The following is a 19794-nucleotide window of genomic DNA, read 5'->3' on the forward strand; positions in this document are numbered from 1 at the left end:
TGATGGGGAGAAGAGAGTATAGCAATCCATCCATCAAATTTGGCAACAGAATTAAGACTCAGTGCAAAGATAACATTTTGGGATACAGTATACGAGTATTTTGAGACAGGACAGGTGGTAAGTGCAGTTTGCTTGGGAGGAACTGGTGACTTTGGACCTCTGGTCCCCAAAGCTCTCCACCACTGGGAGTTTTCCTCACATCATGTCTGGCTGGGTCTGTGGTAGACTGATTGATAGCAATTGATTGCTATGATTAGCCAACAACTCCATTATCATTGTATCATGTGACTACCAGGACGGTGGAAGGCGAACAAGATGTTCCTTCTGGACTCAACATAGAATTCAACAATTTCAGATCATTACATACATACATATATATATTTTATCCACACTTTTGTTCTGCTTACTCCTCCTAGATGTTCCTTGGGTCTTTTTTTCCAATCTAGCAATTCCTATGATGCTTTTTGTCCCACTCAGAATGGAGCCACAACAGATCTCCAGGCTGTTAGACGGAGTGTGGGGATCAAGGCAATGTATTTATTCATTTAAAATAACAGAAACTGCTGGAAAAACTCAGCAGGCCAGGCAACATCCGTGGAGAGAAAACAGAGTCAACGTTTCAGGTCGAAACCCTTTGTCAAGACTGGAAAAGCACAGGAAATGAAATAGATTAAAAGGCCAGGCTGGGAGAGAACAAAAGAGAAGTGAAGAGACATTAAGAGGTATTCAAAACGAGACGAGATGGTGATAGGACTAGTGGACACAAAAGACGGCTCGATTATTTATTCATTTGTAGGAATAGGAAATTGGTCTAATTTAACAAGAGTTTAACGCTTCAATCTACAAAGCTGCAGTTGTGGTGCTCTTGGGCCACCCAATGCCGACTGTTCATTCAAATCACGTAGCCCTCTACTTATCAATGAGGTTATTTAATTGAACAAATACATTAATCATCAACACAATCAGCCTGACAACTCCTCCCCCACCACAATTATGTAAATCAGACCAGGCAATGCTACAGAGAACCAGTGAAGTCTTCAGTTGTTATTTGTGCAACAATTAGGATGGGATTTCCCACATTACAACAGTGACTCCACTTCAAAAGTACTTCATTGGCTGTAAAGTGCTTTGAGACATCCGGTGGTCATGAGAGGTGCTAAATAAATGCAAGTCTTTCTTTCTTTTTTGGGATGCCCATCTGATATCAAAGAACTCTAGTTGATGGAGCCATTAAAGACCAACAGAGCAACTGGGATGCTAAGATCACTAAATAATGTAGGTAGATTAACCTATTAGCAGTCAGAAACTAATGCAGAACCCAAGGGGAAATGATAAAATAGTATGAATCCATATGAAGAATTTACCCAATTTAATGAGATAGACAATTAGTGGGTTTGTGCCATCTGAACCCCTTCTATGGGTGTTAGGTTTAGTTTTCATGGGGATACAGGATTCCTGCAGTACATGTTGGAACACTGATCGGAAATGTGCTGTCATCTGCCTTTAATATAATTGGGATTGAACGCCATGATTGGAAAACTAATCATGGTGCATATATTGTAGGACAGCCCCCGCATTTCTCTGTCCACTGGCTTTGTTAGTTGTCTACTGTAAAACTAAGCAGTTAACAGTATTTTGTTTTATTTATAAACATAGCCTAACAACAATATTCATACCATACATTATAATTTTCCTGCAATCCTTCAAAGAAACAAATACAGACATAGCTATTACTGTAAGAAATAATTGTTTTCAACTGCTTTCCCACCATTTGTTTGAGTCTTGGATTTGTGCACTGAGCGAGTCCCTTTTAATAATGAAATCTTGGTTGCCAGAACAGTATCTCACATCAGGAAGCAGATGATTGTCCAGTGAACCTGATATTGCTAGATTCCCAACATTGATCTGAAAAGCTTCCAGACACAGCATGCAAATTCTCTGCTTCACCAGGTTTTCAGCATAGCCTGAAATAGTCTGCATATGTCACAAAAGAGGCTGCGATTCAGGGACAGGCTGCTTCCTCATGCCTTTAAAAAGTGCAACTGAGAGATGTTCACAGTCAACATGCAGATAGATTACTGCTTTGTGACTGGAGTCGCTGATTTCCACTCATGGGAGGTTATAAGCCACTGCTCCTCGTCACAAGATCAGTTTGGATGAAGGCCCTTCAGCCCATTTCATCGAATTTTCTCCGGAATACCAACTCTGCCATCTGCCCCTTAAACCAATCTCCTGGTTTCAACCACTCTTCCTGGGCAACCTATTCCACATGTTGACTGCCCTTTGTGTAAAGTAGTACTTTAATCTCACAGCCCTGTCTGTACCAGTGTCTCGCTACTCTGATATATCTGAAAGTATTGTTTCGGTTTGCCTGTTTACTGTCGTTATCCTATCAGAATTCCCTAAAACTCTTAACACCAGAGATCGGCCTTTAGGTGGCAGCAAAAAAGCACTCGAGTTGCAACCTGACCAGAGCACTGCACAGTTTTAGTATTCATGATGTGGAGACGCCGGTGTTGGACCGGGGTGGACAAATGTGAGAAGTTACAACACCAGGTTATAGTCCAACAGCTTTATTTGAAATCACAAGCTTTTGGAGCGCTGCTCCTTCATCAGGTGAAGTGAAGAGATGCATATGGGCACAGCATATATAGTCTGACTATATATGCTGTGCCTATATGCATCTCTTCACTTCACCGGACGAAGGAGCAGCGCTCCGAAAGCTTGTGATGTCAAATAAAGCTGTTGGACTATAACCGGGTGTTGTGTGACTTCTCACAGTTTTAGTATGACCTCCAAGGCGTTGAATTCAACTGATTTGGCAATATAACCTAGCATCTGTCTTGCTTTGTTTATTGCCACCTCACACGGTTAAGGTATGATGAGTAAGGAGTCAAAGACCCCCTAGGTCTTTTAACATTCCCCCTCGTCAAGTTGCATCCCACTCATCGAGTACATACATCATCTGTTTTTCTTCCAAAGCACAGTACCTTGCGGTTGTCAGAATTGGCCTTTGCCACTGATCAGCTCAGGTGCAAACCCTGGTGAGCTTTTTGTAAAATCTTAGCTGCTTCCTCAGCGTTCACAGCTTGGTGTTATCTACAAATGTAAACTATTTTGTATTGGGACCGTGATTGCAGGTCACTTATGTATTCTAGGAACAGTAGTAGTAACAGTAGGGACCCTTGGACACTCCAGTCAATACTTTCTGCAGTGCAACTTAGCCATCTTTCTTCCTTTGCTTTCTTCCCTTTAGCCAGTTACTAATCAACTACAGACCATAGCTTATCACAGGATCATTACAGATGAGGAAGGCCATTTGTAGTATCTTAGTTCATCCAGCCAGAAAGAGCCTAATGTCACAATGTAGCAACGAATTGGTTCTTGAGTGATTACAGGGCTGTTGCCTCCAATACTCTTTCCAGGAGCCCTTTCCATGTGTTAATCACTCTTCATGTGAGGAATTTCCTGCATCAATTCTAAATATGCCTTTTACTACTTTGAACCTGTGGCCCCTTGACCTACTCTCGCAATTTAATTTGACGTATAAAAAAAGTGTGTCTCGTGGTACATTTATCAGAAGCCTTTTGGAAGTCAAGCTACACTACCTTATATGCCCCCCACCAACCCCCACAGTCAATTTGGGATGTCACCTCAAAAGAGAGAGTCAGGCAAAATTTTCCACATCTAAATCCATGTCGGTGATTGTTTATTAGATTATTTTGATACTTTTTCCATTTTGCTCTCAATTAATATGACTACAAAGATCAGATTAATTTTGCTCTAAATTATTACGACTATTGAAAATCAGACTAAATGAACCTGTAGATGCCAGGTACAGTTGGGTCACCTCTGAATAGTTTCCAGCCTGTCAAAACCTTCCTCAATGTAAGGGCCAGTGTTTCATAGAGTTTTATAGCACAGAAGGAGGCTATTCAGTCCACTCTTTGAAAGTGCTATCCACGCCTCTGCTCTTTCCCCATGATTCTGCAACTTTTTCCTTTTCAAGTATATGTCCAATTCCCCTTTGAACATTGCTACTGAATCTGCCTCCGCCACCCTTTCAGGTAGTGCATTCCAGATCATAACTAGCTGTGGGGAAAAAAAATTCTCCTCATCTCTCCCCCGGTTCTTTTGCCAATTATCGTAAATCTGTGTCCTCTGGTTATCGACCCTCCTGCCAATAGAAACAGTTTCTCCCTATCTACGCTATCAAAACTCTTCATAATTTTGAATACCACTATTAAACGGCGCCATAACCCTCGCTGCTTTAAGGGCAACACAATCCCAGCTTCTCTACTGTTTCATAAATCTCCCTGGGCTAAACAATGGAAAATTATCACAGTATTCATTATAAGCAGGTAGCAGTTGTGTTATAACACACATAGGACTATTGTACCTCTGCATTATTCCTTCCTCAAACCCTCTCTTTCTGTCAGTTGATCACTTATAATTCTGGTATGGCCACTATAAAACATCCCACTTTCCCGGTTATAAGATACAAAACCTGACCGCAATTAAAAAAAGAAAAAAAAAGTGATATGGATGCTAAGATTGGGAAAAAAAGCAAGAAAATACAATAGTTACTGCAGTCCAAAAGTAATATATTGTGTGAAATGTTTTGAAGGATTGACTTGATAAGATGGAATATAAATATAAAATATTGTTTTAAAAATTAAACCACCCCTGGGATTGTGTTCAAACCCGTAATATGTCTTTTAGGGATCAAATAACTGAAAACCACTCGAGCTTCTCTTTCGTGGTGTTTGATGTCATTTGAACTCGATGGCTTTACTGCCTTGTAGCACGCCCTGGCCATTAGTGCCTTCAGTTTCTTGACAAGTGCATTACGACAATGGAACTCTCTCATAAAATGAAGTTATATACATTAATCAAACATTCAGAAGATTTATTAAATGAGCTGAAATCCTATTTTTGAATTTTTAGAAACTTATCCTCTTAGCTTCAAAAAAGTAGCTGCACATTTGTTCCACTTTATTCACTAAAGACATAATACTGACAGAAAAGTGGCCAATTACATATTTTCTAGTGGTAAATTGTCCTCAAGTATTATGCTTACATTCTTAGATGGTCAGCGTCAAATTTTATTTCATGGTGATATTTTGGATTCCTTCTAAAGATAGGCCCAGTAATTATTCCACAATGTGTTCCTCCCAGGAATTATAAGTTAATATGCTTTAAAACCAGAACTGATGGGTTGAGTTTTGGGTGGTGGTTCAGCATGTTGGAGTAAAGGGACAGAGTTTCCGCATACCCAACTCTCTCTTCTTTCTCCTCCTCCGCGCCACCAATTTCCTGATTTCAACTGTGGGGAGCCAGCAAATGGAGGAAAAGAGGGAGAGGGAGAGTCAGACTGGGCCGCTGTTGTGCAGCTCTTGCCCAAAGAGTAGCATCGGTGGAGGCCTGGAAGCAGGTCATGTGACATTGTTATCTGCAGGAGGAATGGCACCCAGTGTTACAGGAAGTAAACAACGGAGGGATCTCAAAACCTATAAATTGAATAGTGGTTTTTTTTTAATAAACACAAAGCAGGACAGGTTACTTATGCACAGACACCTATTTATCAGTATTAAATTCAAAAGTGCCACCTATTCTTTATCAGCCAGCTTATTGGCCAATAGTTATCACGTAGCCATTCCGAATACTTGTGCCACTTTCTCGTTGGTCACCAATATTCATCTGCTCTTGAACAATGGAATTAGTTTGGAGTACTGCGATTGATTCATAGGAGCAAGGTGACTGAAAACATTATCTGTTGCTGGTCTGGTATCTGTTGAGAAATAGTCCTTCTTGACTTGTCTGCAACCTTTGACACGGTTCACCACTCCATCCTTCTCCAATGCCTCACCACCGTCGTCCAGCTGGGTGGGACTGCACTCGCCTGGTTCCATTCTTATCTATCTAATCGTAGCCAGAGAATCATCTGCAACGGATTCTCTTCCCGCTCCCGCATCGTCACCTCTGGTGTCCCCCAAGGATCTATCCTTGGCCCCTCCTATTTCTCATCTACATGTTGCCCCTTGGCGACATCATCCAAAAACAGCGTCAGTTTCCACATGTACGCCGACGACACCCAGCTCTACCTCACCACCACTTTGCCCGACCCTTTCAGTCTCTAAATTGTCAGACTACTTGGCCGACATCCAGTTCTGGATGAGCAGAAATTTTCTCCAATTAAATATTGGGAAGACTGAAGCCATTGTTTTCGGTCCCCGCCACAAACTCTGTTCATTAGCCACTGACTCCATCCCTCTCCCCAACATCAGTCTGAGGCTGAACCACACTGTTCGCAACCATGGTGTCATATTTGACCCTGAAATAAGCTTCCAACCACATATCTGCAGCAGAACTAAGACCGCCTATTTCCACCTCTAACATCGCCCGACTCCGCCGTTGCTTCAGCTCATCCGCTGCTGAAACCCTCATCCATGCCTTTGTTACCTCTAGACTTGACTATTCCAATGCACTCCTGGCTGGCCCTCCCACATTTTACCCTATGTAAACTTGAGGAGATCCAAAACTCGGCTGCATGTGTCCTAACTCGCACCAAGTCCCGTTCACCCATCACACCAGTGCTCGCTGACCTACAGTGGCTCCTGGTTAAGCAACGCCTTGATTTCAAATCCCTCCATGGCCTCACCCCTCCCCTATCTCTAATCTCCTTCAGCACCCTCCCCCCCCCCCCCCCCCCCGATATCTGCGCTCCTCTAATTCTGCCCTCTTGAGCATCCCTGGTTATAATCACTCAACCATTGGTGGCCGTGCCTTGTGTTGCCTCAGCCCTATGCTCTGGAATTCCCTGCCTAAACCTCTCCACCTCTCTTTCCTCCTTTAAGACGCTCCTTAAAACCTACCTCTTTGACCAAGCTTTTGGTCACCTGCCCTAATTTCTCCTTATGTGGCTCGGTGTCAAATTTGTCCTCTTACAACATTCCTGTGAAGTGCCTTGGGACGTTTTACTACTTTAAAGGCACTCTATAAAAATAAGTTGTTGTTGTAGTAGAGATTGCATCGATGGGAAGCCATAATCACTTTGCATCAATACAAATCTTGTAGCATAACTAGCTATAAATAGGTTTTGCTAACCCCAACTTTTAATACAAAAAGACTTCAATCTAACATATAAATTTTACTCTCTTGTATAATAATGTTTTTATCTGCTAGTCTCTAAATATTGGAGCTTCAGGCGAGACTGCTCCATCGCCTCACACCCACAAGTTTAATTCGCGATTGTTTTAACAGACTTTGCAACAAAGACCCACATTCACCGTACCAAGCAATTAAAACCTCATCCTACATCCATCGTGGCAAGACACATTGTCTAATAACTGTTAAATAACCACCCGGATCCTTAGGGGCACTTTAACTGACTTAATAACAGCAACCGTCAGAATAAAATCAAGAATCTTAAGAGGGCACAATCAAGTGCGGACACCATCACAGCATACGCACAATGGAAGACGCCAGCGCCGCCTCGTCAAGGTTTTCCTAACCTTTCTGATAAAAAAGAGCAAAATGAACCAAACCTGCTCCGAATTATCTGCCAAGTCAAATTGAATAGAACAAAAAAAAACACGATTAAAAAAGAGCAGGGACAGATGAAGATCTAGAGAACGCCAGAGACACTGTGCTACAGTAAATCGTTGTTTGAATTTCATGGTCAAGAATGAAAATGATTATTAAGCAGAATGTTAACTACATCCTAGCGAATTGGTCAACTGATGGTACATTCGCTGTACTTCGGCTGTGAATTCTGTTGGGTTGAAGGTTGTAGCATTTTTTTTTAAAGCAGAAAGCCTGCCTACAATTACACTTACTTGAGAGAACAAAGACGACCGCACAGATTATTGGCAAATGCAATGTTGTAGGTGACAAAACTCCAATAGGAGCACCACCCTCCCCCCCCCTCCCACTCCCCATTTTCCAGGATCACAAACCTGCTTGTATTTGCTCCTGGTGGTGAGGTTTTATCAGCTTCCAGCCCTCGGTGTGACGAACAGCATAGAAAGACTGAACCAGAAATGTCCGAAGCTTGTCAGCGAGGGCCAGGATCTCACTCGCAAAACCCTGTGCGGGGGGGGGGGGGGGGGGAAAGGCAACGAATCAGGGAGCTGGCGAGCCACGTTGCTGTGGTAACCATATCATTATTCCACTCCGAATCTGCTTACTCCCCTCCGCTTAATCAATGATGTCACTCGCTCTGCCTGGACAAGCGTCTGGTGTGTAGGCTTTAAACAATAAATAAATAAATAAATAAAGTGAAAGCACACAGGCTGAGTGAGTGGGGAGGGGAGGCACCGCCACTCTTGCAGCAGTGCAGAATTATCACAGACTCTGATCGCTGCAGCAGTTAACTCACCAAGGTCAAATCCTCTGGAGACGTGGGAAGTGATCCATTTGAGTCGCATATTCATCACCAACAGAAAAGCGGCTACACAGCAGCCCCTACACTAGCTAATTAACCCTCTCGCTCTTTAAAAGGGCTGACGGGGAGACGCATTTTTTTACTAAGTGGAAGGGTGTCTTAGAATTGTGCCAGGCAGATACCAGAACAGGCTCCGGGCAGATTAATATGGTATACAGGAAGCAAATAAATTCTGGGAAACGCATTGCTCGTTTATTAACCGATCGTTATGTTGCTCCAGAGATAACAAACTATTCACAACTCTCTCTCCCTCCCTTTCCCTGGTGCACACTCCCTCCGAGATGTTTAAATGATTAAATAAATCCTTACCACCTCTTTAGAAGCCACCTGGCTCTTCAGCAGATCCACGGCTATAAATTGCAAGCAGCCGTCTGTTACTGTAATATTTTGTTCAATCGCGGCAAAAATTCTCTCCACCAGATACGGTCTCCTGCTCATTCTCTGCGCCTGGAAAATCCAGGAGTTATTTTACAGCCGGAATTTGCAACAACAAAAAAACCCCAAAAGGAGTAGGACCTCCTTTAGCTCCTTCCTTCCTGTACACATGAAAATGCTTCATTTGCTTCGCAAGCATGGGTTAAGTAGCAAATGAGATCAAATTCTACGCTCCAAGTATGCAGAATGTGTGAAATAGTGAGCCTATGTTCTCATTTGCTCCATTTCCACTTTACTCATCCCCAAAGGGTTGATGAAGCCAAGGTAACCTGTTCCCCAAGGCAGCTGCATTGCAGCCTGGAGTATGTGACAGGTAAGATGGATTATGCCAAGGAAGCAGAGGTCTCTTAAAATAGATCAGCGACTGTACATTCTCACCTGGTACAAATATCTATCATCCAGTGTTTCTACACCATAGATTAAAACTAGGTCCAGAACTTTCACAATATTCTATTTACACATGCAAGCAGAAAGAATGCATTAAATTTAGCTCCAAATTAGAAAAACTATTTCCCCAAAGTCATTTAATTTAAATACAAATAAAGTTTAAATATATAAAAAGCTTTTGAGCCAGGACAGGATGTATTTTTTAAGCAGCATCCATCAGCCATGTAAATGGCATCCGGTTTCTTCTGGTGGAAGCAAAAAGAAAACCTTGAATGCGCACAAGTCAGAAAATGCTTCCAATATCTTTCTTTTCCCCTCCCTTCCTGCGAACTCCTGCACCATGTGCTGTCAATCGGCAGGGATGATGACCTGCCCCCCAAACCTCTGCTCACGACGCTCTCTGACAGCAAGAGCGTGTGAGAACAGCCGGACACACATTTGTGCGATTTACACTTCTTCTGGGGAAGTGCTTGGTTTTTGCTCATTACTTCCCCCACGTGCCATGGGACACAACTCCATGCATGAAGAATCTCGGCAGCAAAAGCACATCCTTCCATGCTGTGCTACAGAATGTTGGACTTCAGATACTCTGCCATTGAACGTTTCGATAGCATGATTTGACCAACATAGCTTTCTCCTTTTCAATCTCCTTTTTGAAGATTTAAAAGGTGTTTTTGCTTCATTTTCTCATTCTTTCCTCCCCCCAACTGCTTGCACTTTCAACTTTGAGCGTGCTTGTTATTTTCATACATTTACACCAATTTGAAATGCGAAAAAAAATAGTCGCTGTCCCAAGTCGAGCAGTTTGTCTGCAGGAGTCCGGTGTCCATCTGTTAGCTGCCAAAACATGTACATGCAAACATTTCACACTATGCCACAGTGAAGGAGATCAGATCTGGCTGCCAGCGAGGTATTTCGTCTTGTGCAGATCACATTTTTGAAATTGGAACCAGAGCTGTAAATGAATCAAAGCACTTTTCCTGTGTTTTAACAAACTGTTGTTATATGTATCACTACTGTGTTCAACATAACAGCCAACATGAAAAGTGACTTGGGGGGCAGGGGAAGCAAGTGCAAAGACAGGCTATATTACCAAAACCTGCCCTGGTCTGGTCTGCAGGCAGTAAAAGAAATCTCCATCACAATGGCAATTGAATGCTGGCTTTCAAGGAAATACAGCACAAGCTTTGCCCATCTCAGATCTGTGTGGAGCAGACCAGAAATGAGGCAAAGATTCCACTGTTTTATCATTGAATCATAGAATGGTTACAACACGGAAGGCGGCCATTTGGCCCGTCGAGCCCGTGCCGGCTCTCTGCAAGAGCACTTCAGCTAGTCCCACTCCCCCGCCCTTTCCCCGTAGCCCTGCAAATTTTTTTCCTTCAGGTACTTCTCCAATTCTGTGATTGGATCTGCCTCCATCACCCTTTCAGGCAGTGCATTCTAGATCCTAACCACTCGCTGAGTAAACATTTTTTTCCTCATGTCGCCTTTGGTTCTTCTGCCAATCACCTTAAATCGGTGTCCTCTGGTTCTCGACCCTTCTGCCAATGGGAACAGTTTCTCTCTATCTACTCTGTCTAGACCCCTCATGATTTTGAGCACTTCTATCAAATCTCCTCTCAATCTTCCCTGCTCTAAGGAGAACAACCCCAGCTTCTCCAGTCTATCAACATAACTGAAGTCCCTCATCGTAAACTTTTCTGCACCCTCTCTTAAAGGCCTTCACATCCTTCCTAAAGTGGACACAATACTCCAGTTGAGGCCGAACCAGTGTTTTATACAGGTTCATCATAATGGTCACGGTTTTGTACTCTATACCTCTATTCATGAAGCCCAGGATCCTGTAAGCTTCTTTTAACTGCTTTCTCAACCTTCCCTGACACCTTCAATGATTTGTGAACATATACCCCCAGGTCTCTCTGTTCATGCACCCACTTTAGAATTGTACCCTTTAGTTTATATTTCCTCTCCTCATTCTTTCTACCAAAATGTATCACTTCGCACTTTCCTGTGTTAAATTTCATCTGACAAGTGTCCGCCCATTCCACCAGCCTGTCTATGTCTTCTTGAAGTCTATCACTATACTTCCAGGTTTTGTGTCATCTGCAAATTTTGAAATTGTGCCCTGTACAGCCAAGTCCAAGTCATTAATATATATCAAGAAAAGCAGTGGTCCTAGAACTGACCCTTGGGGAACACCACTGTATACCTTCCTCCAGTCCAAAAAACAACCAATCACTACTACTCTCCGTTTCCTGTCACTTAGCCAATTGTGTGTCCATGCTGCCACTGTCCCTTTTATTCCATGGGCTTCAACTTTGCTGGCAAGCCTATTATGTGGCACTTTATCAAACGCCTTTTGGAAGTCCATGTACACCACGTCAACTGCATTGCCCTAATCAACCCGCTCTGTTACCTCATCAAAAAACTCGATCAAGTTGGTTAAACACAATTTGCCTTTAACAAATCATTGCTGGCTTTCCTTACTTAATCCACAGTAGTCCAAGTGACTGTTAATTTTGTCCCTGATTATAGTTTCTAAAAGCTTCCCCACTACCGAGGTTAAACTGACTGGTCTGTAGTTGCTGGGTTTATCTTTACACCCTTTTTTGAACATTGATGTAACACTTGCAATTCTCCAGTCCTCTGGCACCACCCCCATTTCTAAGGAGGATTGGAAAATTATGGCCAGTACCTCCACAATTTCTTCCTTCACTTCCCTGTGTCCTAGGATGCATCCCATCTGGTCCTGGTGACTTATCTACTTTAAGTACAGCCAACATTTCTAGTACCTCCTCTATCAATGTTTATCCCATCCAGTATCTCCTCTACCTCCTCCTTCACAATGTCTGTGGCAGCATCTTCTTTCTTGGTGAAGACAGATGCAAAGTACTTATTTAGCACCTCAGCCATACCCTCTGCCTCCATGCGTAGGTCTCCTTTTTGGTCCCACCCCTCCTCCTGCTACATGTTTACTATTTATAAGCCTATAGAAGTCTTTTGGATTACCTTTTATGTTAGCTGCCATTCTATTCTCATACCCTCTCTTTGCCCCTCTTATTTTCTTTTTTCACTTCTCTGAATTTTCTATATTTAGCCTGATTCTCAGATGTATTCTCGACCTGACATCTGTCATACGCGCTCTTTTTCTGCTTCATCTTACTCTCTATCTCTTTCGTCATCCAGGGAGCTCTGACTTTAGTTGCCCTGCCTTTCCCCCTAGTGGGAATGTACCTTGACTGTACCCAAATTATTTCCTCTTTAAAAGGCAGCCCATTGTTCCATTACAGTTTTGCCTGCCGATCTTTGATTCCAATTTACCCGGGCCAGCTCCGTTCTCATCCCACTGAAATTGGCCTTCCTCCAATCAAGTATTTTTACTCTAGATTGCTCCCTGCCCTTTTCCATAGCTAATCTAAACCTTATGATACTATGATCACTGTTCCCTAAATGTTCACCTACTGACACTTGCCCTACCTCATTTCCCAGAACCAGATCCAGCAATGCCTCCTTTTTCATTGGGCCAGAAACATACTGAAGAAAGTTCTCCTGAACACACTTCAGAAATTCTTCCCCCTCTCTGCCCTTTACACTATTACTATCGCAGTCTATATTAGGATAGTTGAAGTCCCCCATTATCACTACTCTATAGTTCTTGCATCTCTGTAAATTTGCTCCTCCATAATTTTCCCACTAGTTGGTGGCCTATAGAATACACCTAGTAGTGTAATGGCACCTGTACTATTTCTTAACTCTAGCCATATAGATTCTGTCCTCTACCCCTCCAGGACATCCTCTCTCTCCAGCACTAACATTCTCCTGAACCAATACTGCCACACCACCTATCTTTCCTTCCCTATCTTTCCTGAACACCTTATATCCAGGAATATTTAATACCCAATCCTGTCCTTTTTTGAGCCAGGTTATTGCCACATCATATTTCCATGTGGCTATTTGCGCCTGCAGCTCACCAACCTTGTTTACCACGCTTCGTGTGTTCACATACATACACTGTAAACCTATCTTAGACCATCCTGTGTTCTCTCTTAGTCTGACCCGGCCTAATACCTTACTATTTCTTACTTTAGCGCCATCAATCTCTCCCAATCCTTTGTTTCTCCTTTCAAATGCTACATCCTGGTGCCCATCCCCCTGCCAACTTAGTTTAAACCCGCCCAAATGTCATAACAACAACTTGTATTTAGATAGCACCTTTTAGTAAAACGTCCCAAGGCGCTTCACAATAGCGTTATAAAACAAAATTTGCCACCGAGCCACATAAGGAGGTATTAAGGCAGAGGGTCGAAGAGGTAAGTTTTAAGGAGCATCTTAGGAGGAAAGAGAGGTAGAGAGGCGGAGAGGTTTAGGGAGGGAATTCCAGAGCTTAGGGCCTAAGCAGCTGAAGGCATTGCCACCAATGGTGGAACAATTATAATCAGGGATGCTCAAGAGGCCAGAACTGTAGGAGTGCAGATATCTCGGAGGGTTGTAGGGCTGTAGGAGGTTACAGAGATAGGGAGGGGAGGCCATAGCAGGATTTGAAAACAAGGATGAGAATTTTAAAATCGAGGTGCTGTTTAACCAGGAGCCAATGTAGCTCAGCGAGCATCGGGGTGATGGGTGAACAGGACTAGGTGCAAGTTAGGATATGGGCAGCAGAGTTTGGGATGACCTTAAGTTTATGGAGGGTGAGAGACGAGAGGCCAGCCAGTTGGAATAGTCAAGTCTAGAGGTAACAAAGGCATGGATGAGGGTTTCAGCAGCAGATGAGCTGAGCCAGGAGCAGAGTCGGGCAATGTTACGGAGATGGAAATAGGCGGTCTTAGTGATGGCGCGGATATGTGGTCAGAAGCTCATCTCGGGGTCAAATACGACACCAAGGTTGCAAGCAGTCTGGTTCAGCCTCAGATAGCTGCCAGGGAGAGGAATGGATTCGGTGGCTAGCCATTGTGATTTGTTGGGCTAAATGGAATTCCACCACCACTCAAGATCATGGGAACAGATCATATATCGTTCTACCCTTCTGCTAAACCATGCAGGTTTCCCCTACTACTGGGCTTGTAGCTTGCCATCCCTTGAAGTTAACAGAGCAAATCAAGGTGCAAACCTTTCAAGATAGTGACCACATGGAGTAATTCAGTTTAAGCACTACTCAGTTACAAACTCATGGGTAATCGTCAAATTTTTAACCTCCTCCCCCATGAACCTGGAAATTTGAATATTCCCCCCCCTCCCTCACCACCCCTAGGAATTCCCATTCCGCACATCTTAAAAGCACAAATGGCTCCCATGTACATGACAGTTATGCCAAGTTAAAGTCCTGCAAGCAGCAGTGAATTCATGCTCCTCTGATCTCGATAAGAGTCAAGTCTCCAGTTGATCTTGATTTTATCCACACCCCAGTTTCAACAACATAATGGCAACCACCTGTAGTTCCATAGGTCCTGAATAGAAGGTTTGAGAGGCCAACTGTTTATTGACCCTGAAGTCTAGCTTCACAATAGTTGCATTTTATGGAAGATTCCTGCCAAATTTCCTTCACTTCAGTGATAACAAGCTCACCACATCTGGCAGAGAAACAGGCAACAATCTCCAGAAGAATCAATAAATGATTTCACAGTAATTTCTTAGGGTTATAAAGACAATTCTGGCCCTTTCCCTCTGGGGACTCTATCTCCGTCTCCAGCAAAACAAAACAAGTTTTGCAACTCAGCCCTATTGGAACGACTGGACAGATCCAGCATGAAATATCAAAGCAAAAGACACCCCTTTCATTATCCTTTTTTATCTACAGCTGTTTTCTTTCCTTCCCTTTCTCCACATACTATCGCTGAAAAGCACCCCACCAAGTGAACTGTTCCCAGGCTTCTGATACATCTTTGTGCAGCTGGTTCAAAACTGTGTGGGCGGAGTTGTTGGGGTCTCTGATTTTCCCTCCTTATCTCCAATGAATTACCTAACTACATTTAGTACCTCCCCATGCATGGCAGAGCCGAGATTGGGTAGAGCTGGATTTTGCCAATGGGGATCTTTTGGAGGCGGGACTCCCACTTGTCGAGTTTCAGACCCGCCTCCATCAACTTCTGGCCAACCCACGCTATTTCCCCTTGATTGACTTTGTTAAGCCTGCCCAGCGGGCTTAGCAGGCCAATTAAGGGAAAGCCGGTTACAGAGAACGTCAACGTATGACGTTTCATCTGTCAAAAATGTTTGACAGATGAATTGTCATCGTTTGACAGCTCTGTGAAGCTGTCAAACACTGACATTCTCTGTAGTTTGATGAGTTCTTGAATACAAGACCTCATCAAACCTCTTTCTTTTGTAGAAATTAGATGGTTGCTGCATTGGAGAATGCAATGGCCATCTGTCATCTCGACCGTGGAGGTGCGAGATGCTCCGCATACCCACCGATTGAAGCCTGCAGGAAGAAACACTTTTTCTAACACTTTGCACTTACCTCAGATACTCACCTCTCCACACTTGCACCCATCACTCACCTCCACAGCACACATTTGGATCCCTCCGACCCCCGCAGACCCACTACTCGCCTCAGTGACCCTGGCAGGTTTCGGAGCCTTCGGGAAGCATGTACTTGTGTGGGCAAAATGGTGATAATCCTATTTTCTGCCCATTAACTACCTGTTAACAGGCAGTTAAGTGGCTGTAATCCCTTCCCGCCTCCAAGGAGACAGGACCCGGCGCGGGACGGCTACCTACCTCTTGGCAAGATGGCACAGAGGCGGGTTGGGCACCCACCCCCAACTTCTGCCATTTTCCCGGCAGTCCCGCCTTCAAACCCGCCTTCCCAAGGCTGGCAAAATCCAGCCCTTGGTGTTGAGTGGCTAAGACTTCCATCCTGCCACTCTGTTACACAAAGGATTGGGGCACAATACAGATCGATTCTTGGTGTTAACCTTAGCTTAGGGGTAGCAATCTTGCCTCCGAGTCAGCAGGTTATAGGTTCAAGAAACCTTCCAGAGACTTGAGCACATAATCTAGGCTAGCACTTTAGTGCAGCACTGAGGGAGTGCCGCACTGGCCACGCGTTAGTGAGTACAGAAATAGGAGGATAGAGCAGATGAATGCATGGCTGGAGAGATGGTGTAGGGAGGGCTGTAGATTCCTGAAGCATTGGGACCGGTTCTGGGGGAGGTGGGACTTCTACAAGCCGGATGGGTTGCCCCTCAACAGGGCTGCGACTAATATCCTCGCTGGGGGGGGGGGGGGGGTGAGGAGGTTTAAACTAGCTTAGCAGGGGGATGGGAACCCGAGAGTAGATTCAGAAGGAAGAGAAGCAAAGCTGGAAATGGAAGGCAGAAAATTACTAAGCAAGTTTGGAAGGCAGAGGAAACAAAGGCTAGAAAATAGACAAGAAAGGAGATTGGCAGTGCTTAATGGTATATACTTCAATGCAGAGTCTAGTGAATCAGGCAGAGGACACGTGGAAGGATGACATCACAGCTATTACTGAAACATGGCTTAAAGGCAGGAATGGTAGCTCAACATTCCTGGTTACAGGGTTTTCAGACGAGATAGGGAGGGGGGATAAAAGAGATGGGAGGTTCGCAATATTAGTTGAAGTACAATTACAGCTGTGAGGAGGGATGATGTGTTAGAAGGATCATCAAATGGGTTGAACTGAAGAACAAAAAAATGGCAATCACACTGCTGGGAGTGTACTATAGACCCCCAAATGGTCAGAGGGAGATAGAAGAGCAAGTATGTTGGCAAATTTCTAAGTGCAAAAACAATAGGGCAGTAATAGTAGGGGATTTCAACTACCCTAATATTAACTGGGTTAGAATCAGTGTAAAAGGTATAGAGGGCACAGAATTCTTAAAATGCATTGAGGAGAACTTTTTTTTTAAGCCATTACGTAGCAAGCCCAAAAAGAGAGGGGACAGTTCTGGGCTTAGTTTTAGGGAATGAAGCTGGGCAGGTGGAAGGGGTATCAGTGGGAGAGCATTTTGGTGGTAGTGATCATAATTCAGTTAGATTTAGCACAGTAATGGAAAAGGACAAAGATGGACCAGGACTAAAAGTTCTCAATTGGGGAAAGGCCAATTTTACTAACCGGAGATTTGATTTAGCAAAAGTGGACAGGAAACAGCTACTTGAAGGTAAATCAGTGTCAGAGCAGTGAGAGGCATTCAAGGAGGAGATAGTGAGGGTTCAGTGCAAATATGTTCCCACAAAGAAAAAGGGAAAAAGGGTGGGACTCCCAAATCTAGAGCCCCCTGGATGTCAAGGAGGATACAGGGTAGGATACGGCAAAAAAGGGAGGCTTTTGTCAGATACTGAGAGCTCAATATTGCAGAAGCCCTAGAGTATAGAAAATGTAGGGGGGAAATTAAAAAGGAAATTAGGAAAGCCAAGAGACGGCATGAAAAAATACTGGCAAGTAAAATCAAGGAAAACCTAAAGATGTTTTATAAATACATAAAGAGCAAGAGGATAACTAAGAGGAAGGCATTTTTGGAGGCCAAAAAAAAGGTAACCTGCGTGTGGAAGCGGAAGACGTGGGTATGGTTCTTAATGAATACTTTGCGCCTATCTTCACAAAAGAGAGGGACGATGCAGACATTGTAGTTAAGGAGGAGTATGAAATATTAAATGAGATAAATATATTTTGAAGAGGGAGATATCAAGGGATTTCGCATCTTTGAAAGTAGACACATTGCCAGGCCCAGGTGAAATGTATTCCAGACTGTTTAAGAGAAGCAAGGGAGGAAATAGCGGAGTCTCTGACCATCATTTTCCAATCCTCTCTGGCTACAGGCGTGGTGCCAGAGGACTGCTAACGTTGTACCATTGTTTAAAAAGGGAGACAGGGATAGACTGAGTAATTACAGGCCAGTCAGCCTAACCTCGGTGGTGGTCAAATTATTGGAAAAAATCCTGAGGGACAGTATTAATCGTCATTTAGAAAGGCACAGATTAATCAAGGACAGTCAGCATGGATTTGTTAAGGGAAGGTGGTGTCTGACTAACTTGTGTGAATTTTTTTGAGGAGGTAACAAGGAGGGTCGATGAGGGTAGCGCATTTGATGTAGTCTACATGGATTTTAGCAAGGCTTTTGATAAGGTCCCACTTGGTAGACTGGTCAGAAGAGTAAACGCCCATGGGATCCAAGGGAAAGTGGCAAGTTGGACCCAAAATTGGCTCAGTGGCAGGAAGCAAAGGTCAACGGGTGTTTTCGTGACTGGAAGGCTGTTTCCAGTGGGTTTCCGCAGGGCTCAGTACTAGGTCCCTTGCTTTTTGTGGTACACATCAATCATTTAGACTTCAATGTAGGGGGCGTGATTAAGAAGTTTGCAAATGATACAAAAACTGGCCGTGTGGTTGACAGTGAGGTAGAAAGCTATAGATTGCAGGAAGATATCAATGGACTGGTCAGGTGGGCAGAAAAGTGGTAAATGAAATTCAATCTGGAGAAGTGTGAGGTAATGCATTTGGGGAGGGCTAACAAGGCAAGGGAATACACAATAAATGGTAGGATACTGAAGTGTAGAGGAACAGAAGGACCTTGGAGTGCATGTCCACAGATCCCTGAAGGTAGCAGGACAGGTAGATAAGGCAATTAAGGCATACAGGATACTTCCTTTCTTATCCGAGACATAAAATATAAGAGCAGGGAGGTTATGCTTAAACTGTATAAAACACTCGTTAGGCCACAGCTAGAGTACTGCGTGCAGTTCTGGTCACCACATTACAGGAAAGATGTGATTGCACTAGAGAGGGTTCAGAAGAGATTTATGAGGATGTTGCCAAGACTGGAGAATTTTAGCTATGAGGCAAGATTGATAGACTGGGGTTGTTTTCTTTGGAACGGAGGAGGCTGAGGGGGGATTTAATTCAGGTGTATAAAATTATGAGGGGCCTAGATAGAGTGGATAGGAAGGACCGGTTTCCTTAGCAGAGGGGTCAATAACCAGGGGGCATAGATTTAAAGTAATTCATCCAGAGGTCAGAAGTGGGGATGTTCGCTGATGATTGTACAGTGTTCAGTTCCATTCGCAACTCCTCAGATAATGAAGCAGTCCATGCCCACATGCAGCAAGACCTGGACAACATTCGAGCTTGGGCTGATAAGTGGCAAGTAAAATTCGCAACACACAAATGCCAGCCAACAAGAGAGTCTAACCACCGCCCCTTGACATTCAACGGCATCACCATCGCCGAATCCCCCACCATCATCCTCCTGGGGGGTCACCATTGACCAGAAACTTAACTGGACCAGTCACATAAATACTGTGGCAATAAGAGCAGGTCAGAGGCTGGGTATTCTGCAGCGAATTCTCACCTCCTGACTCCCCAAAGCCTTTCCACCATCTACAAGACACAAGTCAGGAGTGTGATGAAATACTCTCCACTTGCCTGGATGAGTGCAGCTCCAACAACACCTCAAAAACCTCAACACCATCCAAGACAAAGCAGCCCGCTTGATTGGCACCCCATCCACCACCTTAAACATTCACTCCCTCCACCACCGTCACACCGTGGCTGCAGCGTGTACCATCTA

At 43.9% G+C, this 19794-nt stretch overlaps 1 protein-coding gene across 3 annotated transcripts in view; it reads right to left on the reverse strand.

Annotated features, from left to right (window-relative positions):
- The window catches only part of btbd8 (BTB domain containing 8), a 96905-nt gene that overhangs the window by 22094 nt on the left and 55017 nt on the right, over positions 1–19794 (reverse strand). For all 3 annotated transcript variants that reach the window (XM_085983345.1, XM_085983344.1, XM_085983346.1), the window contains exons 12-13: positions 8756–8893; positions 7959–8088 (exon numbers count right to left, since the gene is read on the reverse strand). In XM_085983345.1, the coding sequence (XP_085839471.1) occupies positions 7959–8088; positions 8756–8893 (268 nt within the window). The remainder of the gene's footprint in view (positions 1–7958; positions 8089–8755; positions 8894–19794) is intronic.

The sequence above is a fragment of the Somniosus microcephalus genome, chromosome 3, assembly GCF_052327205.1.
Source record: "Somniosus microcephalus isolate GS21.2 chromosome 3, FLI_Smic_1.0, whole genome shotgun sequence".
Classification (NCBI taxonomy): Eukaryota; Metazoa; Chordata; class Chondrichthyes; order Squaliformes; family Somniosidae; genus Somniosus; species Somniosus microcephalus.